Source organism: Delphinapterus leucas, chromosome 12, assembly GCF_059928025.1.
Source record: "Delphinapterus leucas isolate spDelLeu-1000000601 "Yukka" chromosome 12, BTC_Dleu_Yukka2, whole genome shotgun sequence".
NCBI lineage: Eukaryota > Metazoa > Chordata > Mammalia > Artiodactyla > Monodontidae > Delphinapterus > Delphinapterus leucas.
The window spans coordinates 80073727-80097778 of record NC_143140.1 but is presented as its reverse complement, the minus strand read 5'-3'; the positions used below and the strand labels follow the sequence as shown (position 1 = coordinate 80097778).

Genomic DNA, 24052 nt, shown 5'->3' with positions numbered 1-24052 from the left:
AATTTCCAGCCATTAGAGGGCAAGGCTGCTGCAGCTAACAGATTCTAAGACTTGTTTTGAGAGAGCCTGAGCGAAGCAAGCATTTTTCCAATTACACACTATCTAATTCAATTTACAGTTATTAGAAAAACTGCCAGCCATTTCATGTTAATTTTGACATTTTCATAAGTACTTGCAATTAGAATTCAAGCTGAGATTCCAATAAATCTCTTAGATGTTTTACACTTACTTTTCCTGTCTTTAGAGTTCACGAAATATTTTTAAGAACACGTTTGGAGGTCGTTCTCCCTTTGGGGAATTTATGCTGTGTATGTAAAACAGTTGGGCAGTGAAAAAATATTACAATTTGGCAAAGCAAATTGAGGAAAACGACAGAGGTGTGCCAGGTTCTGGAAAAGAAGTATAGGATATGAGATTCAAAATTTTAACACAGATTAAATCAAGCCATTAGTTTTTTACTTTATATAAAACTTCACTGCATAACTTCTTTGAATAGCAAGCTCCCTGGCTGCATTTAAAAAACATTATTTTAAAGAACATTTCCTGACTGCATTTAAAGTGTAGTTCTATTCATCCATGTCTTTAAAGTTAGCATTTATTGTATTTTATGAACTGGCCTGCATCTAAAGAGTGACGCATGTCTCTGGAAAAATGGCAATGGATTCTAAATGCCTCATCGGCCAAATAAGAAGATGTCTTCATGCTAAAATATTTTATTCATCAAAGTACTTACTCTGTTTTATTGCCTAAAGCACGCTTCCTAAGGTGAGATCTTAAATGTACAGTATAATGTACTCTTTGGTTTCCCACTTCAGTTTAAAAGAAAGCCTGACTTAAGACCTACACAGAGTATTCATAAATACAACAAATCTTACACTATACCATCAAACTCCTTTAATGACATTTATTTGCACACGCCAACTAAAAGTCTAACAAATAAAAAAATTCCTGAGGCGAAGGCAAATAGAGCTTTTCCAAATGTGCAGAGGATATAGAAAGTAAGCTTCTAGAAGATATTCGGGAGGTATATCTCTCAGTAAAAATAGTTCCTGCTAATACAGACAAGAATGGATGTGTTGTTATTTCTCAGTAGTTCTCAGCCCTAGCTACATGTTGGCCTCACTTCCGGCTTTTAAAAAGTCCCAAGGCCCAGCCTGCACCCCTGACCGATTAAACCAGAATCTTTGGGTGTGGGACCCAGGCATCGGTAGTTTTAAAAGCCTCCCAGGTGATTCCAATGAGCGGCCAGGCTGAGAACCACCACCTTCATAAATCTGAGCCATCTGTCCCAGCTGGGGTGCAGGGCTGAGCCCGCAGCAAGGAGGCGGCTGCAGCTGGTCGCTGACTCACAGTGAGACGCGGGGGTCCGGAGCAGATGAGCTCAGCTGACAGGTGGCCAGCGGGATGCACCTGGCTGCGCTCTGGCAGCTTGGATTTGATGCTCCTGATGGGACCTTCCATTGAGAAAGCAGGTCAGGCAAAGCTGATTTGGCACCCTCCTCGGGGACATCTGGAGAATCGCTTCTCAGTCCCAAAGCTCCTTGCCTCCCTAAACCCTCTGCTCCGGCCAAGCTGGGTGGCTGAGCATAGCGCAAGCCTAGGGCTCTCAGGCTTTTACACAAACGCTCTGCTCCTGCGGTCCTCTTGACCCTCACCCCTGCCTGAATCTGCATCCGTCCCCAAAGACTGAGCTCCCACCTCATCCAGGAAGCCTCCCGCAAAGATCCCACCTCTCACTGATGTTTCTTCTCCTGAATTCTCCGGTGTCTGCATCATTCTTTTGCTAATTAAACATGTCCCAGCCAATGACAACTCCTCAAGTTTGGGTCTTCTGTTGCCAGCCAGGCAGTTAGCAAGTGGAAGGGCAGTGAGGTGGCCCCCGCACTGTAAATGCTCCCCCATCACCGCCCCTGCCCCTAGAGCTGCTCATCACAAATGGTCCTCGCTCCATAAATACCTGCTTTTTGATTGCTTATCTCCCCCTTGATCACTGCAGTAGCCTCAGATCAACTGAAGCCCTTTTCTGCTCTGTATATTGAAGCTAAAGTAATTTTTTTCCAAAATGTAAGTTTTAGGATCCCATGTAAACATGCTCCCCCATCCCCAGCCCTGCTTTAAACCCCTTAGTGTCTCCCAGGCCTCTTGAACAAGCCCTGGGAGGTTCTGTGGGGCCCGACCCCTGCCTGCCCACACTGTGGGGTTCAGCTCTCCCTCCCTCCATCACTCACCAGGCCACTCACCGTCTCCCTCCCTCACCCCACTCTGGCCTCCCTGCTTCTTCCCCTGTGCTCACTTTGCTCCCTTCTGCCACAGGACCTTTACACGTGCTGTTCCCAATGTCTGGATATTCTTCCTTCTCCTCTTTCCCTTCACATCTCAGTTCAACCATCATTTATCTGACTTCTAGACTTGCCAACTACCCCATTCTATGCCTGGACAGTGGCACATCTCTCTGTGTTGTAAAATGTGATGCAGTTACTATTTCACATGAATCTGTGTGGTTTGGGGATTAATACCTGTTTCCCTCTCAGGACTCTGAGCTCTGTGAGGACAGACACGGGGTCTAATTTTGCTCAGCGTTTTATTTCCAGTTATTATTGTGCTTGCCACACAGAATACTAAATCAATATTTATTGAATGAATAAATGAATGATGAATGAGTAGATGGATGGATGAATAAGTAGATGGATGGATGAATAAGTCACCCATAGGAATAAAAATAAAATGTATGACTGGCCCCTTGGTTTTTCAGACCAGAGACAGGAAAGCCATAGTTTGGTGCCACTGCATGGCAGCATGCCACAGTGGAAAGCCAGACGTGGGCTCCCCACCGGTGGCTGGGACAAGCCAAGTTTCAAAATGCCTGTCATGCTCACAACGCCTCCACAGGCCCCTCAGTCCCCACAGTCCTAGGTGACACTGTGGTGGGCAGGATAACAGACCCCAAAGACATCTACACCCTTAATCCCTGGGACCTGTGAATATGGGACCTTATACAGCAAACAGGATTCTGCAGATGTGATTAACGTTACAGTCCTTGAGATGGGGAGATGATTCTAGATTATCTGGGTGGGCCCAGTCGGTTCACAGAAATCTTTAAAAGTGGAGAACCCTTCTCAGCTGGTTAGAGAAATGAGATGGAAGAAGCGAGGAGAAGGGGACTTCCCTGGTGGCGCAGTGGTTAAGAATCCGCCTGCCAACGCAGGGGACACGGGTTCGAGCCCTGGTCCGGGAAGATCCCACGTGCCGTGGAGCAACTAAGCCTGTGCGCCACAACTACTGAGCCTGCACTCTACAACCCATGAGCCACAGCTACTGAGCCTGCGAGCCACAGCTACTGAAGCCCATGTGCCTAGAGCCTGTGCTCCTCAACTGCATTGAGAAGTTCACGTGCTGCAATGAAGAGTAGCCCCCACTCACCGCAACTAGAGAAAGCCCATGTGCAGCAATGAAGACCCAACACAGCCAAAAATAAATAAATAAAATTAAAGAAAAAAAGAAGAAGAAGGGGCAGAAATGTCAAGCTTGGGAGGTACTCAGCCCACCACCAGTTACTTGGAAGCTGGGAGGGAGGGAGCCACGGTTTAAGGAGCATAGATGCCTCTAGAGAATGAGAATGGCACACATCTGACCACCAGCAAGAAAATGGGATCTCAGTCTACAACCACAGGACATGGAGTCTCAACCACCCAAATGAACAGGGAAATGGGTCTTCCCCTCAAGCCTTCAAAAAGGAATCAGCTTTGGAGACTTCCCTGGTGGTCCAGGGGTTAAGAATCCCCCTTCCAATGCAGGGGGTGCAGGTTTGATCCCTGGTCGGGGAGCTAAGATTCCACTATGCCTCGCGGCCAAAAACCCAAAACAAAAAAACAGAAGCAGTATTGTAACAAATTCAATAAAGACTTAAAAAAATGGTCCACATAAAAAAAAAAAAATCTTAAAAAAAAAATCAGCTTTGCCAACACCTTGAGTCTAGCCCAGTGGGACTGGTGTCAGACTGCTGACCTATAGAACTGGAAGATTAGAAATGTCGGTAGTTTAACCCACTAAGTGTGTGTTAAATTGCCACAGCAGTAATGGGAAATTAACACAAACACTATACCTGGAGTTGACTCCATCCTGTCCCATCTGTCTGACCACACCCTTGAACACAGCACAGATGAGACTTGTCCCAGGGGCAGCCAAACGTGACCTATGGCTGGTCAGAGTGACCAAGTGGACGAATAAGTCACTCTTAGAAGCCTGAATGTGAGCTACAGAGAAACACCAGGAAGCATCCATCGTGGGAGCAGAGAGGAGAGCACAGCAAGCGGCTGAAGTGTGTCAAGAACCAGGGAACAGGGAGAAGGGAACCCCTGGGCTGACCGGGTGCCCACATAACCCGGCCGCTGGACCCGGCTCCCGTTCTGAACCACTTCTAGTTTTCCCGCAGGGAGGCTGAGCTGCGCTCTGCTCTTTGCTCTTCCCACGTGGCCTGGCTCTGCGTGGCATCTCCTGGTCTTTGCTGGAAGTTGTGGCCCTTCTGTCCTCATTACCGGATACATCCTAATGATAACTCTTACTTTTCTCTTCCCCTGAGGCAACCTGAGTGGACCTGAACTCCTTGTAACTAATGCAGCCTAACACACTTCCTCATGTTCAAGGTTTGGTCTTATCCACTCAGCCTCTCGGAGTTGCCTTCCTAGTCTACACAGCAAGTCCCCTACATACGAACCTTCAAGTTGTGAACTTTCAAAGATGTGAATGCGAGTTCACATGTCCAATCAGGTAAGTTAGTTCATGTGTCTGGTGTATATTGTCATGTGTGTGCATCCTCTACAAGTGGTTGTGCTTTTCTGTACTTTACTGTACAGTACTGTATAGAATACAGTGGTACAGGATCTTTATTTCAAGCCCAGGATGGCTGGAAGTAAGCATAAAAGCAGTGGTGATGTAGCTGCTACTACTGCACTTTTCAAGGTACTGCACTGTAAGATTAAAAATGTTTTCTTTATATTCTGTGTTTGTTTTTTACGTATTATTTGTGTGAAAAGTACTATAAACCTATTACAGTACAGTACTATTGATATACATACCGACTGTGTTAGTTGGGTACCTAGGCTAACTTTGTTGGACTTACGAAGAAATTGGGCTATGAATGTGCTCTTGGGATGGAACTCGTTCGTATGTAGGGGTCTTACTGTAATAAGGGGTTGAAGGGGGGGTGCTAATACCTACACCAGAGGATGCCCTGGGGATGAATGCGCTAATATGGGGACAGCCCGCTGACTGCATCAAGCCACACACTTGGCTGTGTGTGTGGTTATTCGGTGACATCTCAGGTGGTGGCTGGTGGCGTTCTGTTCTCCCCTCGCAAAGGCTCCAAGCTCACGGCTCTCTCATGACCCCTCCTTTCCCCCAAAATCCCTTTGTTGTTTTCTTCTCGCCTCGTGCCTCTCCTCCTTCTATGCCCATCAACTTCTCTGTCCCAAGCTCCCAGGGATACTCCCTGTACTGCTAAACTGCAGAACTGGTCTTTGGTTCTAAAAACACCTGCGACCCCTGCTTTCGACATACTTCAGGACAAATGGATGTCAAAGACATCTCTCTCCGGGGGGGCTCCTTTGTCCTCTGCGCGGCTCACAGCATGACAGAGCCTGCCGGCCCGCGCACCTCTCCTCCCCACCCCTCGGGGGTCAGAACGTGCTGCTCCGGTGACTTTACAGCCGCGTGCCTACACCAGCTTAAGTTTCCAAGTAAATAAACACGGGAGAAATGGGTGCCAGCAGGCTAGGATCAAAACGTGTCTCCAGCTGTTGGGAACAAAGAGAAGCTGTTTCCTTAGAAACGGATTCCCAGGAGAAGGGGTCTAGTGGGGCTATCTGAGATCTCAGCAGAAGCCACATGGACCTGACGGTTCAGGACACGGCCCAGAGTGGCCTGAGCCACAAGAGAACAGCAGCCCCTGCTGGCTCCCCGGAGGAGGCAAGCACCCTGGATCTACAGAAAAAAATGGTCTCGTGGAGCCACTGATAAGAGACAGGGGTGTGAAAGCATCAATGCTGAAACGTGTTTTGTAAAGTTTTAGCTTTCAAAGCACCTCTGTATAGAATGTTCAATTTATTTTCTCAAGAAGCCTGTGATACAGGCAAGGTGATATGTTCCCATTGTACAGATGAGAAGAATAAGGTTCGCAAAGGCTAAATCACTGGCTGAGTCACCCAGCTAGGGCAGCCGAGAGCGCAACCTAAGTACACCATGTCCTGGGCCGTTAGCTCAGCCTGCAATCATAAGCCAAATTTGAACTAGTTGGAGACAAAGAACTTTCTTACCTTCAAAGATATGGAAAACAGAGATGTTTACTGAGATACGTAGAAAGCAGATGATCCAAATCCCTTATTCGTTTTCTTCCTTTAAGAAAAATGATGCTCTAGGGATGAAGGCACAGCCTGAGGTTTCATTCCCAGGATGGCCTCAGCCAGTCAGGACTGAGTGGAAATTTCCAGAAACGAGTATCTCATACATACACTTCCAAAGCTAGAGGATGCTCAGAGTCCAAAGCTTTCAAGTAGATTAAAATGCATAGCTTTCTGAAAATCTTTGCTGACGCTGGCCAATGTTCAGGCTTCTCCAGAATCCAAATGGGCCAACATGATTTACTGAATTCTTTATGAATTAAGAAGCTGTAAATTACCATCTTTTTTTTTCAAACATGCATTACTTTCCACGCTTTATAGCCAAGATGAATAAACAGTATCACAGAGGCAGTTTTCTCCCTGGGAAAATGCCCTCCTCTCTCTTCCTGCTCTGCAAATGGAGGGTCACCTAGTGAAGGATGGTCTGGTGAAGTTGCAGTAAGTTTGGGTAAGGAGCCCAACTTGGTATTTTTTGGAGTCTGAAAGTGCTAAGTGCTGTCTCTGCAGAATATTTTACCATGAAACTTTCTCAGGCCAGGTTTTAGGCAAGCAACAAGCACAAATCACACATGTGTAACTGACAGAGTAGAAATGGCAGGTGACTGGAAACTCATGGACTGGAAAAGGGAGTGGCTTCGGCAGGAATGAGATTCTCCCCCCTTGCTTGTAAATCACAACAGTTGCTCTTCATGAGCAGACATTCATTCTCATTAACTGCATTCTGGGTGCCAGGTATTTCCCTGCCCTGGAAATAACGCAGCCTGAACTCCAGCTGGAGAAGAGTCTCAAGTGCTGGAACGTGTCAAAGTGTGCCTGGGCTCAGATCTACCCCACCTCCTGAGTCGAAAACCGAAAAAGGACGCAGCTACATCTGCACTCTGGCTCTGGACAAAGAGAAATGAGCCTAAGAGAATTGCCTTTTCACAGCGTGGCTGCTATAAGTTGAATTTGTATCCGTTCTAGCAATAATTTATTGTAAAATTATTTCCTGATAAATACAAGTGAAGATTGGTTTGGGAAGAAACAGAAACTTTTAGAAAAATCTAATTGTTTCCAGAAAATATGGAAAACAGCTATAAGAGGCTTGGGTGTTTGAAAAAAATTGTTATAACAGCTATGTCTTTGTAAAGATGTGTCAGACAAAATGATTTTGCTCAAAAAGCATGGAACTTGGCCCAGTCCTCCTCTCCCTTTACCATTCAGGAAGTCAAACATAAGGTCCAAGTGATCCAGCAACACAGCGGTGGAGTCAGGACAGCCTCTACGCCTGGCAGGACCCCTAACCCATCACTAGACCCAGGCCCTGTTCCTACATCTGTGAAATGAGAGGTTCCTCATGACCGAACTCCAGGGACCCTGCGAATCCTACGATCCCTGCGCCCTTTTGCATTTTCTTCCCAACCACCCAGCATCAGAGATGATAATATTTCAGCCCCAGAGGCCCCGGCCCTCTCTCAGCTGTATGCTAAGCAGCTCTGCAAGGCTCACGGCCAGGAGCAGAGCTGCCTGATTTTTGGCAACTGGATAAAGCAAGTGGCTTCGGAGCGCTGAGATCTGGAATCATGTGGGGACATCAGTGGACCCGTTTCGGGCGCCCCCCACCCCCTCCGTGACTCTGTGTGTGTGTAGCGAGCAGGGAGAGGCCTCGCCGTGAGGTCCCCCGAGGGGGTGGCCTGCTCTGCTTGCCCCCTCTGGTGCAGGGTCACCCCGCGTGCATCCCCTTTTGGGCCCTCACGCCCAGGCGGTGCCTCACTGAGTGAACCAGGTCTCCTCACAGCTGCCCTGCACCCCAGCGAGACACAAACAACACCCTCTTTTGAGTGAAACAACTGACCACCCAGGCTTGCCAAAATGAGGACAGGCTCTGAAAGGGGGCAGTTTTATTTCAAGGGTCTGATGGGACCAAGGAGATGGAATGAAAAGTTTCAGCTATTAAAAAAAAAGCCTGTAGACTGTCTTCTTCCAAATAAACAAACTATCCTTTGAACAAGAAAACAGTCCTGCTAACGGGGTCAGGCTGGAGCTGGATCATAAAGGAGTCACGTGTCCCTGGGGCCCCTCTCCACTCCTGCTCCCCTGATTTCTCCCTCTGCTGCTTTTGGGAGCCCAGTGCTCTCCTGCTGGGGTCTTGCCAAGGAATGAGCTGAGCTCATCTGACACCGGCCCTTCCCAGGACACAGTGCTTTACATTTGGAACGGGGGCCCCTGCAACATCTCTAAGGGTAGAATTCCAGGCAGGGAAATTTCCCTGGAATCTCTCATATCACAGCATAAAGGCTCTTCAAAAATATAAGAGTTGCCTCCATTACCAACTTTCAACATTTTATGGGCTTTAAAAAAAAAGACTAAACCATGAGTTTTTTCTCGCATGTTTACACAATTTCTCTCGCTAATGATTACAACTTATTGTTTGTGTGAAGACTATGTTATGTGGAATGATTTACAGGATGACAGGGTAGAAAAACGTAGAAGACTCCCCCAACTCCATATTAACTACATTATAACTGTATTAATATTTTTGTTGTTGTTTATTTTATTGATTAAGTAGTGTATTGAGGCTTCTACTAATTCAGCCCCTCTTCTGAGTACCAAGGACATAGATGGAACTCTGATCTTATCTTGTCCTCAAAGAGCTTATAGGCTGTTGGGAGGACAGAAGAGATGTGAAGACGTTATATCACCCAGAGAAATGACATGGCCAGCCAGCATAGAACCTGGTGGGAGCACTGAAGAAGAATATTGGGACATCCATGTACAGCTGTGTAGGTTGTGCACTGCACAACTTTGGGGTCTCCATCCCACAGACCCCATTTTCAATAGAACCCCTGGAAACTTTGAGTGTGAGGAGGCTTGTGAGACTTCAGAACAAGCACCCAGGTGTCAGATACAGGTCTAGAGCAGCAGGGAGGAGTCCTGACTCCCAGAAAGAAGGGGGAGAATTGCTGAGGATGTTTGAAGGCTCATGAGATGACACATCCCCTGCTGGGAGGAGGGCTCTGCTTTTTAGTGGAGATACGGGAGAAAGAACCACTGATTAAGGCGTGTACAATTTGCGGCAAGGGCTTAATTTCCAAAATATAAAAACACCTCATACAACTCAACAACAACAAAGCAAACAGCCCAATCAAAAAATGGGCAGAAGACCTAAGTAGACATTTCTCCAAAGAAGAAGTACAAATGGCCAATAGGTGCCTGAAAAGATGCTCAACATCGCTAATTATTAGGGAAATGCAAATCAAAACTACAACGAGGTACCACCTCACACCAGTCAGAATGGCCATCATTAAAAAGTCTACAAATAACAAAAGCTGGAGACGATTTGGAGAAAAGGGAACCCGCCTACACTGCTGGTGGGAATGTAAGTTGGTACAGCCACTATGGAAAACAGTATGGAGGTTCCTCAGAAAACTAAAAATAGAATTACCATATGATCCAGCAATCCCACTCCTGGGCATACATCCAGACAAAACTCTAATCCAAAAAGACACATGCACCCCTATGTTCACAGCAGCACTATTCACAATAGCCAAGACATGGAAACAACCCAAATGTCCATCAACAGATGAATGGATAAAGAAGTTGTGGTATATATATATACAATGGAATACTACTCAGCCATAAAAAGGAATGTAATAATGCCATTTGCAGCAACATGGATGCAACTAGAGATTATCATACTAAGTGAAGTAAGTCAGACAGAGAAAGACAAATACCATATGATATCACTTATATGTGGAATCTAAAATATGACACAAATGAATGTATCTACGAAACAGACTCACGGACATAGAGAACAGACTGGTGGTTGCCAAGGGGGAGGGGTTTGGGGGAGGGATGTAGTGGGGGATTGGGGTTAGCAGATGTAAGCTATTCTATACGAAATGAATAAACAACAAGGTCCTACCATATAACACAGAGAACTATATTCAGTATCCTATGATAAACCATGATGGAAAAGGATATAAAAAAAAGAATGCATAAATATGTATAAATGAGTCACTTTGCTGTACAGCAGAAATTAACACAACATTGTAAATCAACTATACTTCAATAAAAAAGGGTGTGAACGATTTGGGGTTATTCATGTTACTTCCCAACTCAAAGTTACTGCAGTGCCTCACAGGGCCTTATATGATCTGTGGTCTCCAAGACTTACCTGCCAATTCCCTCTCCCCACACCTCACTCTATACCAGCCACTCTGTTCTCCCTGCTGATTTCTGAATGAGCACACAAGTGCCCACTCCAGGCCTTTGGTCCAGCTGCCCCCTCCACCTGGAGCTGCATTCTCCCAACCGACCGAGTGACCAATTCCACTTCTCATTCTAATTGCTGCTTATATGCCAGATGCAATGCCTTCCCTGACCTGCTTATCAACATCTCATGGCAGCCTGTCCCTCATCTCTCCCGCTGCATGATGGATCCCTGGGACTGCCCATCCACTTTCCCGAATCACTTTTCACTTTCTGGTAGACTATGAATTTACTTATTACCTACATTAATATTTGAAGAGTGGGATTCATAAGACTTGTCTTCATATCTTTGGTTTTTCAGCATCTTCTGCTACACTCGGTTCTAACTTCTGTAGTATCGGATTGAGCCAGAAACTTTGTAGTATATTTTGGTTACATGGAAGATGCTATATGTTTTCAAAAAAACATATAATGCTAATCAGGTCCAGAACAAACTATAAAGACATTATTCCTCTAGTAAGTGGTTCTATACTCTGAATATGTACTTGCCATTGAATAAAAAAATACAGAGCCATATTCATAACATGTATTTTAAAGAAAAAGATCAGAGTTTTTGCCATCAAAAGTGAAAAAGAAAAAGAAATAAAAGTCACTTTAAAAATATACCATCAGAATATTTCATTGAAGCATTAGGTAGCTGAACAAATGCTAAATGGTGAGTGAAAAGCCTTGGTCGCTAGTGATGGCCCATCTATAACTAGTTGTGTAGCACTGGATACGATCCTTAACTTCTGTGCATCTCAGTTTTCTCGACTCTAATTGTGAATTTTAAGACATGAAAGTGACATTATCGAAAAATGCTCCATCCTCCAAACACATACGTTTATCATGCTTTTTAAAATCAAATGAGGAAAGAGAAGTTCTGGCGTTGTGCTGGAACTGTGACTAACGATACTCTTCTTTAGCTCGAGGATGCTGCTGCGCACGCACCAGCGGTGGGCATGGGCTCTGTGTTACACGCCAGCCGTGGAAGCGGATCTGCACAGAGCCCTCCATACATCCTTCTCTTTCTGCTGTGCCTGACAGCCCGGGACAGTCTGGGTGAACCTGACGGGCTCTCTCAGACACAGAGACCAGCATTTCAGCCTCTTTAACACTTTAGTGGCTGAGGCTCGAAGCCACTCAGCAAGTGTTTGTCAATCTAAGTCACAAACTAGTGAGAAACGCATCGTTTATTCTGGTGCTGGCTGCCAGATGCAATACTTTCATTTGTTACCAACTCCAAGCTGTGGAAACAATTACTGGGATCAAAATGAACATCCCTATGAAGCTGAGAGTCCCCAAACAAGGTCCAGAAAAGCAAACTGATTTTGTCAAGATGCCGGATTCTGTTGTGCTCTGGTGGAAAGGACCTTGGACTTGGAGTCAGAGGACCTGGAAACAGTCAGTCATGGCTGTGCTCACATCCTTTTGGAACCTCAGGGTTCTCATCTGAAAATACCCCTCCCTCATGGGACTGTCACGGGAACTGAATGGCATGAAGTATGAGACAGTACTTTGTGACCTTTTAAGAGAAATCCCCAAACACACCAAAACGACAATAGTGCTGGTCAGGATTCCCTGGGAAAGACTATTTCTTCTCTGGGGCCTAAAACCTAGCACTAAAGACAAACTGAGGAAAACAAGGTTAGAAAGTCATTTGAGAAAATGTTCGTTAGGATCTGGGTCATCTGGAAAATTAATTTTTCACTGGCAAAAACTTGCTCCCTGAGGACGTGCCCTCATCACATGGAGCTCGTGGACAGGACGGCCACGGGGAGGGGAGCGACCAGGTCTTCGATGTGACAGGACTTACCAGGTAGCGCTCTTCCTGCCTCATGCTGGGGGTACGGATCATGTGATTCTGTTCTCCTCTCCAGTCTCCAAATCGACGGAAAAAATAGTTAGATAAAAACCGGTTGACAGGGTCTCTAATGATGTTGATGTAGACAGGCTGGTCTCCTCCAAACCTATGACGCATACAAACATGGAGCTGGTTACAAGCCATCACTTCTGGAGGAAAATCAAGCCCACTTAGATCCTGGCTCCCCTCTAGGTTAATACATCGTCATCAGAAGACCCTGTCTGCTCAGGTGCCAGTGCACAAACTAATCAGCGAGCAGTGTTTCCTGATGGGCACTTAGTATCCTGCGGGAGGTGCCTGTCCAGGTACCTGCTGAGAGGCGGTGAGGGCTGTGCAAACTGCGGTATTTGTCAACGTGAAGGTGTAGATACAGTTTCCTTTTCTCGGGAGGCTGCAGGTTCCTGAGGGCGGGGCCACGCTGAACTGGGTGCTGTATTTCCACCGGCCCTCATGGAATGTTTTGACTGCCTGGTAAATTCCGAAAGCCTCGTTGGGTGAAATGGTACTTATTCTACATTCTAATTCAAACAGTCTCAGATAAGGGGCTCTGCAGGAAGTGGATAATAACAGCCAACATTTATGAAACGCTCCCTGTTCACCTTGCTGTAAATACTTTGTAACCGACTCACCGAACCCTCCCCACACCTCAGTGGAGTAGAAATCATAATTATCCCCATTTACATGGGGGAAACGGAGGCAGGGAGCTCGCAACTTGTGGCTGAGCCCAGATATGAATCCAGGCAGTCTGACTCCAGAATCTGTGCTCTGAACCATGGAAAGAAGGTTCCAAAGCTGAGAAAAGTAACAGTGTAAGGGATAACATGAACACAACAAAAATCAATATAATTATCCTCAAATGATGGCAAGGGGTTTTAGATAAAAATAAAGCAAATATCTAAGTGTGCCATTTTAATTCCTTCTGCAAAGGGAGTAGACAAATGCACTGAATTGTGGCCCAAGAGCGAGGCCTTCGCCAGGCAAAAGGATTAGGTTGGTTGAATTTGTCTTACGGATTCCTCCCCTTTCTCTTTGAACTGCCTGAAAGCAGTGACCCTGAAGGGCCTGGGAGAACTCTCCAGGCTCTGGGCAGAGGTCTTGCTCTGGGGACCTCCTGAGGGACCCACAGGCTTCTCTCACCCCGTGACCTTCCGAGGAGGATGCCTAGACATTCTGTCAGGGGTCAGAAAGAGCTCAGAGAAAACAAACTGACACGATCCTGCTGCCACCTCTCCAGCTGGCAGACTGTTCACCTTTCAAGACCCAGCCCAGAATCACCGTGACATCCTTCCGCAGTTGACTCCCATCCTCGTGTCGATCCCTCCCTCCTCTGGCTCAAATGCTGTCTCCACTCTGTGTGTACATGTCTGCCTCTCCCATCAGACTATGGGCCTCCAGAAGCCAGGAACAATGTCCTTTAGACAGTGTGTGGCACACAGTAGGTGCTCAACCAATGAAGGCATGGTCTTAGAAGACACCATGGGTGGATGTTTCTGAGTTTGCAAGTTTCTGCCACTATCACAGGGCTCTGTGGTAAAGGAAAGTAGACATAACGAGCCACCAATCGTTTTTTGTGTATTGATACATAGAATGCTTTCCCCAGGTTTTTTGGGGTATTTTTAATGTGGACAATTTTTTAAGTCTTTATTGGATTTGTTACAATATTGCTTCTGTTTTATGTTTTGGGTTTCTGGCCGCGAGGCACGTGGGATCTTAGCTCCCCGACCAGGGATTAAACCCACACCCCCTGCATCGGAAGGCGAAGTCTTAACCACTGGACTGCCAGGGAAGTCCCTCCAGGTCTTTGCATTTTAAAAGAGAATCTTCAGAGAGAAGAATCCAAAGGCACAAGAAGGGATGACTCTCCAGTGGTGTGATTTCAGGCGCCAGGATGCGTCAGTGCGATTCTGGACTCCTCGAATACACCACATCTGAAAACACACCACTCAGGAGCAGGGTTAGCCCTGCCAACACGACTCTTTGTCAGATCCCAGATGTACACAAGGTGATGTTCACGCAGCTGGGCGAACAACTAACTAGTTCCAGAAATCAGCTGTGCCAACCACGGCTAACCACCATCATCCTGGATGTATCTTCCTCTTTTTAATTAAATTGGGTTTCATATCTATGATAAATAGCAACTAAAGTAATAGGGTTAGGGATTAGAAAGACAAAGCCTGCATACCAGATGTGAATGCAATTCAACCCTCAAATTGCAACATGCTATTAAAAACCTCAACTGTGCTTCCATGGTCATGTGAAGAATGACTATTACCGCTAATTAGCAGAACCGCCTGGTGCTGTGAGTCCATGCACGGCTGCCCACTACGAGATGGTTTTCTCAGCCTGGTCACAGCCACCTTCCACTGAAGGCTGTAGATGAGAAGAATGACAAGGCTTGTCGAGCCGGGGCGACCTGCTCCTGTTTGCACATTGTGACCCAATGCAAGATTTCCAGAAGAAGTTTTAGACAATGTAGGAATTTATTGTCAAATAGTATCAGATACTGCAATAGCCTCTCTAGAAATTTCTAACTGTGAGAGAGGTATCTGATACATATCTTTCCTCTTCCAGAAAATGACAGTAATAATGGTTTCAGACCACCAACCCACATCCTTTTTCTAGGACACACAGCTCCTTCCCAAACGGGCAAAACCTGAGGTGACATGTCAGTTACACAAAAGGGGCCAAACACCACCCATGTGTCCCTGGGCTTGAGAAGGGAAACAAATGTCCCACTCTCATCCCATCCTCTCTCAGGATCGGTTTGTCTTCTCTCAGTAATTTTAAAATTCTGGTCAGAAGTCCAGGTCACCCTTGGAAGGTCTCTGGGTCACCTGAACTGACTGTTCCCCCCGCCCCTCCCCCGCCTTCCCAGGAAGCACAACGCTCTGCCTTATTTTTTTAAAACGCTTGAGAGGAGATTTCACAGCCTCCCTGTGAAGCCCATCAGTTGAGGCGTCCTTTTTACACTCGACCAAAATTCCTAGTCTTCCTTCTGTGCACGTTTCCTTTGGTTTGATCCACTCGACACAAAGGATCAGCTTCTCTTCAGATGCTTTTACAACTTTAAGCCTTCTCAGCTCCTTTAGCGTTCTTTTGCATGTGTTTCTTTTTCTTTTCTTTTTTTTTTTTTTTTTTTTTTTTTTGCGGTACGCGGGCCTCTCACTGTTGTGGCCTCTCCCGTTGCGGAGCACAGTCTCCGGACGCGCAGGCTCAGCGGCCATGGCTCACGGGCCCAGCCGCTCTGCGGCATGTGGGATCTTCCCGGACCGGGGCACGAACCCGTGTCCCCTGCATCGGCAGGCGGACTCTCAACCTCTGCGCCACCAGGGAAGGCCATGTGTTTCTTTTTGAAATCCCTTTAGCATCTGTCTTGAGATTCATTTCCCTTAATTTTATCATCTATAGCTCTAATTTCATCTTTATCAAGTTTTTTAAAAACCTGAGCCGACCACAGCTGATGAGAGGTTCTGTGCTTTGCATGTACTGGAGAGTAGGAGAGTCAGGTCATATTTTGTCTTTCGCTTAACAACACCCCCTCTTCGCCCTTGGTCACCACAATAACCACAGCATATTTCGAGCTCTTTCCAGGCATCCTAAAATAGCAGGTATTTCCAATTTCACTGATATCTGTTCATAGGTCATATTTACCAACTCTTTAATTACCCCTGTGGGTCTCCTTCTGACTGGCTGCAAATTTACCGTATTCTGTTTTTGGCTTTTTGATGAGAAGATGAAGGTCCAAAGCAGGACATAATTCTCCAGAAATAATAACCGCATGGTTCTCACTTCTCCCACGCATTCCTGAATATCTCATTCTGAGAATTTTCTTCACCATTCGCCCCACACAGCTACCTCCATGGATCAACCCTTCGGTCAACACTAGTCACCTCCCAGTAGCTGCACAAAGCCCTTGGGAAAGAATTTTAGGTTCACTTCCATCAGATTGCAGGTGATACTCTTCCTGGGCCGCTACTGCATGTACTAAATAACAAGACTTAAGGCCGAAACTATAAGCACGACTCCTCTGCAAGGCAGAAAACCATTCAAACATGACTGTCCCCAAATGCCTTATGTCAAATATAGCAGATTGCACTGAAGGCCATCAGACTTGAAGGAAATGTTTCAAATTTTATATTTAAGGGCGGTGGGGGGGAAATGGGCAAGTAAAGACTGAAGAAGTTTAGTAGCAGTATCAGTAAATCATGTTTACACATGAGACTTATAGGCACGGGAGGGAATAAAGTTCTGTTATATTTCCTTGCTTGAGTTTCATACCAGATGCATTGGTCCGCAAAGGATTTGTATCACAGGAGATGGGACAACATTCTGCTCTGAACTAAAAGTAATTCTTTAGAGACATAACCTGCTTACCGATACCTGTCCTTGATTCATATTTTACTTTCAATAAAGCATGAAAGTGAAAAAAAAATTATTCTAGAGAGTTAAGATATTTTGTCCCCCTACGACAGTAGAGTTTTCTATGAGTGCAAACAGCATATATATAATTTTTACTTGTGCTAAAATACACATAACATTTACCCTTTCTGCCATTTTTAAGGGGACAGTTCAGTGGCATCAAGTACATTCACACTGTTGTACCACCATCACCATCATCCAACTCCAGAATCCTCTCATCATCCCCAGATGAAATTCTGTGCCCAGTAAACAATAAATCCCGTTCCCCTCCTTCCTCCTTACCCCTGGCAATTTCCATTCTGCTGAAAGTATATCTGTATTTTTCACCTCTGGCCTAAAAGTAGAGGTTATTCCTGCGCTGTCACCCACATCAAAAAAGGAAGAGTGTCCCAAGGCTAGTGGCCCATGCTTTGATCCCTGGCAGTGAGGAAGGAGACACTTTGAAGTGAGAGAAAGGCCACCGTGGAAAAGGATATAGTTGTTTGGGGGGCAGCATGAGGGGCTGCCTGCGGGCGGAGGAGGGGCAAGATGGTTAATTAATGGTCATTTGCTGCAACGGGGTGGAAGGGCCACCCTCCGTCCTCACGACCTCATTCAGCGGACACTTTGGTCCTTGGTGCGCAGCGCAGAGCCTCCCATCACGAAACGCAAGCAGAGGTTGAGCTAACTCTCTGCTCCCTGAGTGTCCTGAGGGAAGAGGGGTGGGGGCTTCTGCTGAGTGAGGGTGGGGCAGCTGGGACACTGGAGTTAAGGTTCCTGCTGGGAGAGGAAGATGACTTGGTGGAAGCCAACAGACAACAAGGAGGAAGCCCTTCGCGGTGTGCAAGGAGATGGGCTCAGGGCAAGTCCAGATCACACCACGCCCTGACGGGCCAGCCACGAGTGGGGGCTCACGGGGCGGCAGAGCCCACCTGCTGTGGAGGGAAAAGAGGAAAGGGAGGCGGAGAGCGCCACTTCCGGAAGACGAGTCCAGCCATGTCTTCGCAGGATAAGCCGAGAGAAGACTCTCATCCTGAAAATCAAACCTCTGGGCTCTAAGCAGGTAAAGGTAGCACTCACTAAGCGCTGATATCAGTTTTATTTTGACGCTCTCTTCAGAGCTTGAGGTGTCTGTCACTATTACAAAAGATTTGCAGGACACAATTAAAATGGATGACTTTGCTAATGAGAATGAAAACAAAGTCAACATTTAGAAATAAGATGTGGAAACCCGTTTGAATTATGGAATTAGCGAGATCGGATTTGTTTTGTTAAATGATGCCATCAGAGGGCAGACTTTGTTCACATCAGTAACTAAGACCTCCCTTCAAGGGAAGAAAGAAAGTGTCCAAAACTCACATCGTGTCCTCGCACATCACACCCTACTTACTTCTGCCGCGACGGATTGATTTTTAAATGTTTTGCTTTTGCAAGTTAGTTTTGGCATTGGAGCCACCATCAGAGACAAATAAGGAAAGAGAAATGGACACAAAGAAGGGTAAGGGGGTCATGGGTGAGAAAGGAAGAGACACGGGAAAAGGTTAAGAGTAGTGGTAGTTTGAGATCAGTTAGTGTATTGATATCTCATAATTCGCTTGGGCTATTTTCATAGCATTGCGCTCTGACACAAACCTTCACAGTGTTTTCCCTGCAAGACCCAAGTTGGGGGTCGAGGGGAATTGTAGATTGGAAAAAAATTACTTCCCCCCACCCTGCCAAAAAATAATCTTAGAAAACAAAACGGGGCAGGAGGGGGGAAGACAAATTGAATTGTCTGTCACAGTCTTGATGATCTAAGACATACTTAAAGAGGTGATGCTGGGAAGCAGAACTTTTTCAAAAATTCTAATTCTTTAGGTGACTTCAACAACTGGGAACAGACACATGAAACCAGAGTACAAAAATATTAAACATCCTACTTAAACATCACAACAAAGAGTAGCATCTTTTAGGCCGAGGTAATTTTGACTCACTTCTCCAGGTAGACCAGGTGAAAAACACCTGTCTGGCCTGAACTTTCAGGTAGCTCAAAAACCAAAGAGCAGTGGAAAACCTCACGAACCCAAATTGATCTGAGGTTTCTGCTGACCTCGTAGTGTTTATCTCCTCTGGCAGGGAGCCTTCCCTGAGGCAACTACAAAAGCACTCTTTTGGTCTGATAGTATTGCTTTCTATGGTTGAATTAATAAAAATGGATATGGAGAAATTATTCCTTCTAGGTCTAAAAAAAAAAAAAAGGAGAAAAAATGGGACAGGACAAGATGCCTAGGTTATGAATAAATGAAACTTATTGAATCACCAAAAACTCACAGGAAAGAATTTTACATCACTCAGAGTATCTAAATTCCAGACAAGAATGCCATACTTAATGGAGAAAAAGAAATAAGGGGCGATTCATTTTGGTATAATGCCGTACACTTCAAGAGTTCAGAACATAAATGTACAAAAGAAGGTGTTGGGAAGGTTAGACTTCTGTTCTTACATTCCACTTCCCAGCAAGTGTTTTGCTGCATGTCAAGAATGTAAGGAAACTTAGACATAAAGCATCAATACAGAGTATTAGGTTGCAGCATCAATTCTTCTCTTAATAACCTCATTATCTTGAAATAATGCGCGTCAGCAAAGATCAGGGTAGGTGTCTTAAGAGCAGCTTAATTATCTCTATGCCTTATAATTCAAAATACAGACCTCAGTTTTAAAAGTATGTGAAATCCCTCTAAACAAGTCCCAACATAGTTGTTTTTCTCTATTAATTGTGTATTTGGGGGCTTTCCTTGTATGCCCACAGTTTGCCATTTGTACCCAAGAAATTTTCCTTAAATAAAGCTATTCCCTTGAAAAAGAAAAGCTGATGGCTTAAATTCCCATGTTCAATGAGTGTAATAGTCTTGTAATGTATTAAAATTCAATGTGTCATTCTGTTTATGCTTATGGAGGTCTCGTAGCTGAGGCCCCGGGCCTTGTGCATGTGGGATGGGAAGAGAAAATGAGATTGAACCCATAGTCAGCGTGAGTTTTTTCGAGCTGATCAGGCCAGTCTCTACTTTTTCCTGCTTGAAACTCTTCACTACTGTTCCATTCCTGCTGTGCTCCCATTTCCGGGATTCCTTTCCATCCTTCTCTTTGTTCAGTTTTTGGTCAGGCTGGCTCCTGGGCCGCCAGTGCCCTTCCCCTGCGTGCTGGACCATCCCTCACAGCCCAGCAGCAATGGCTCCTGCTCTAGCAGGGAGGGTCCTGCCCTCCCAATTCCCCTAGGGGACACCCACTGAGTCTTTCTCCTAAAGCTCATCATGTTTCGTTGCTGATTCTTCCTTAATGGACGAAGAACTTACAGTTCCCTGAGGGCATGGACAGCATTTCTTGTTCACTGCAGAAGCCCCAGTCCTAGCGCAGGGTCCAGAGATAGAGGGTCGTCAATATGTATGTATTTAATTGAACAAAGTGGAATCGAGGGAGGAGAAACCAGCGAGAGCAGGGCCCTGTCCTCAAGGCGTTACATTAGAGACACTGCCAGGCTGCCCTGGGACAGGAGCCAAACTGGGGGCTCAGGCTGAGGCTTCTACAGAAATGCCTTTTAAATGCCACTTGGAATACACATAATATCCTTCTCTCCAAGAACTTGGAAGACTTCCTTCACGTGTTCAGAGCATCCCTACAAACCAGGGGTGGGCAGGAACTGTCCCTATTTTATAGATGGGAAAACGGAGACCCTCTGCCCTCAAAAGGTTAAACTGTTCACCGAGCCTATGGTCAGCAGGAAGGTCTGACACCCAGAGGTCCTGACAGTCAGGCTGACACTGCTTCCTGAAATGCGGTGTCTTCTAAAAGGTCTTTATCATTTTTTTTTTCTTTCAGAACTAAATCAATCAAGATTAAACTCTTGGTAGTGTAGGCCATGATAAAATACGGTCACCAGGCTGTGCCCAGCTCTGCTGATCCAATTAAGATACTGGTGTTGGCTTGTCATTAGAGTGCTATACTATCCTAATTAAAATTAGTTGTGTTGCAGTTTGTTTGGGTTGTAAAGATTTGCCCTTGAAGCAAGAGGAGTAAATGAATGAGGTTTGACAAACTTATGGTTCCCAGGGAGTAAGGGGCAGGGGGAGGGATAAATTGGGAAAGTGGGATTGACATATACACACTACTATATATTAAACAGATAACTAATAAGGACCTACTGTATAGCATGGGGAACTCAACTCAATACTCTGTAATGACCTATATGGGAAAAGAATCTAAAAAAGCGTGGGTATACGTATATGTATAACTGATTCGCTTTGCTGTACACCTGAAACTAACACAACATCGTAAATCAACTATACTCCAATAAAAAGTTTAAAAAAAAGAAGAAGAAATGAATGAGATTTGAGGACGTCAGGGGTGACGCAGAAAGGAAGGAGGGAAGGAAGCGCATGAGCGAAGCAAGGGGTCAGAGGGTCTGTGCTCTGCCGTCTACAAGTCATAAAACACAAGGCCCGGGCTTCCCTGGTGGCGCAGTGGTTGAGAGTCCGCCTGCCGATGCAGGGGACACGGGTTCGTGTCCCGGTCTGGGAAGATCCCACATGCCGTGGAGCGGCTGGGCCCGTGAGCCATGGCCGCTGAGCCTGCGCGTCCGGAGCCTGGGCTCCGCAACGGGAGAGGCCACAACTGTGAGAGGCCCGCGTACCGCAAAAAAAAAAAACAAAAAAACCCACAAGGCCCGAAATAGCTACCCAGTCCTCGTTATCTAATTATGTCCAATTATATGTTCTTGGCCCACCGGAAGTGAGAGGCAAGGCACGTACCCCAAACAGTCCAGTGACAAGCCACTTTAGAAATGTGGTTGGAGACCCACGCAGCTCCCCTGGGCCACTGAGGGTAATCCGCAGGTGTCCTCCTCACCTGTTCACCACCCTGAGGGGACCCTGTGTAGCAGACAGGCTGGGGAAACTTCAGAGGAAACTTTTCAAAGATAAGGCAGCAACTCCCTTTGCTGCCTAATAACTTGCTTCGCTGAATCTCATTCTCTCTCATTTGCACAGGGCCTGCTGCACAGCAGGAAAGTGCTTTGAAGGCTAAAACCTTCTCCCGGCCCGGCAGACTGTTAGGCATCCTGGGGCTGGGCAGCCAAAGTGCCTGCCCAGTGCAAACTCAGGCCTCCCTGGTGGCCCGGCCCACGGGGCCATTAAGTCAGCACAGCTAGCAGGACTCTCCTGTGGGCCTATGAGGTCCCGTTATCCCCATGGGAAAAGCAGTGAGGGAAGTGCCGGTCAGATGGCTGATGAGGGAGGCCCAGGGTCCCGGGCTGGTCAGCAGATCTGCCCCTGGACCCAGTGCTCTGTCAGCCCAAACCAACTGTAAGCTCAGACAGGCCAGCCTTCGAGGAGGAGTCTGAGAACTCCTAGCACAGTGACAAGGCCACCTGTGCTAATGGATTCCGGGGGAAGAGAGGAACTTGCCCAGAACTTGCAGTTAGCAACCTGACAGGTCAAGGGTCTAAACACATAAATTTGAAGATTTGCATTATTATCAAAAGGTCCCTGCAGCTGAAGAAAAAAGCAGATTTCTAGAATACCCACCAGCATCAAACACGCAAGGCTTAGAGTAATCAAATGGAGTATTAAAAAGGTAGAGAGGCTGGTCCTAACGTTTTGGACCCTATAAAATACACATAATTCCACCACTTAGTGCCAGAGTCCCGTGAGAGTTCAAACTGTATAAAAATGTGCAATGAAACATGTCTGCTAAAATATCCATCTCTTGCCTATTTTGTTTCAATACAAAACCTAATTTTTTTTTTTAGAGAGAGAACTATCATGTCAAATGGCTTCTCATTAAAAATAATTTCAAGTTTCCACAAGATTTAAGATTAGTATTCTAGAAAGAAATGAACTTCTGTCCAAATCTTTCAAATTTTGATCCCTCTACAGCAAAAATAAATGGATTAAAAATGCCTTTTGAAGGGCAGTTACACTACCTTGGAAATGAAGGTAGATTTTAAAGTAATTGTTTGTTAGAAGGAGACTAAGTACTGAAAAGAAACGAAAGAACCATTAAACTGGAAAATATCTTACCTTGAGAAGTTGAGGAAATGAACATGTCGAGTGAATAAATAGGGCTGTTCGGCAGTACTTATATTTTTAATCAGTTCCATCTATTAAAAAAAAGTACAAAATTAGCATATATAGGATCTAATTTACCAAGCTATATTAAGCTAAAGGTTATCTCCCCTACTCTTTTGATCCTCATTACCTCTTGGACCAGGGCCAAACAGCTGTGTTTTGTGCAACATTTATGAACTTTACATAAGGCTTCTTACTAAATAAAACACAGCTATCCCAATGTATAGTCCTGTATTTAATTTAGCTGATTGCCACCATGAACACAAAGTTACAGGTTAAGTAATTTTAGCTGGAGAAGTCAGCCTGTTGCTGTACATGCAAATAAGAAAATGCCTTTAATCCCCTCCTTTAAAGGCAAATCAAGACAGGTTATTATTTTACATTTCTATAATGATCTTACTGGGAAATACAGAAGTATGTGAAACTAGTTCTGCAGAATTGAAAAGTGGGAATAAAATGAGGCAATATTTCATTATTTTTCTCTTTGATTATAAAATTTACAAAGCAAGTATTTCACAGGAAACACACAATCCTCCCCCCCACCGCCCCGCCCCAAACACACACACACAGTCTCGGTTTTTTGGTGGGTGGTCATCTGAATTATTTATTTGCAGTTATCAGCAAGGCAAAAAGTAGTTTTAATTTGTATAAACTAACAGTTACGGTCTTCTGGAACATGTCATGATACAGAAAATGTTTAGTAAAATCTGTTAGAAATTCCAAGCATTCTTATGACTCCCTGACTTCCTGAATTCCACTTTCCTTAGCTTTTCTAATTTGCCCCATCAAAGCGGACACACTGGAATTTTTAAGAAGCACATTGAAAATTGCTACTTTGGATAGACATCAGAAGGGCAGCACTTCACATTTCATAAAATAGTTCAAGTTGCAAACTGGAAACAAAAACGGTCATTCATGTGTAAACTATAATAGCAATAACAATAAAAAAAAATCAGAGTCTGGAACTCCAGGTTTGTCTCAAGCATGAGAGGAAACCTGGTCTGCCGTGTCCCCTCCTGTCCAGCTCAGGGCTGACATACACCGAAATGCCCAATGAATATATC

The 24052-nt window shown here is 45.5% G+C and overlaps 1 protein-coding gene across 2 annotated transcripts in view; it reads right to left on the bottom strand.

The window, feature by feature from the left end:
* UST (uronyl 2-sulfotransferase) overlaps positions 1-24052 on the bottom strand; it is a 300372-nt gene that overhangs the window by 101040 nt on the left and 175280 nt on the right. For both annotated transcript variants that reach the window (XM_022558880.3, XM_022558889.2), the window contains exons 4-5: positions 22941-23020; positions 12442-12595 (exon numbers count right to left, since the gene is read on the bottom strand). In XM_022558880.3, coding sequence (XP_022414588.1) covers positions 12442-12595; positions 22941-23020 — 234 coding nt within the window. The remainder of the gene's footprint in view (positions 1-12441; positions 12596-22940; positions 23021-24052) is intronic.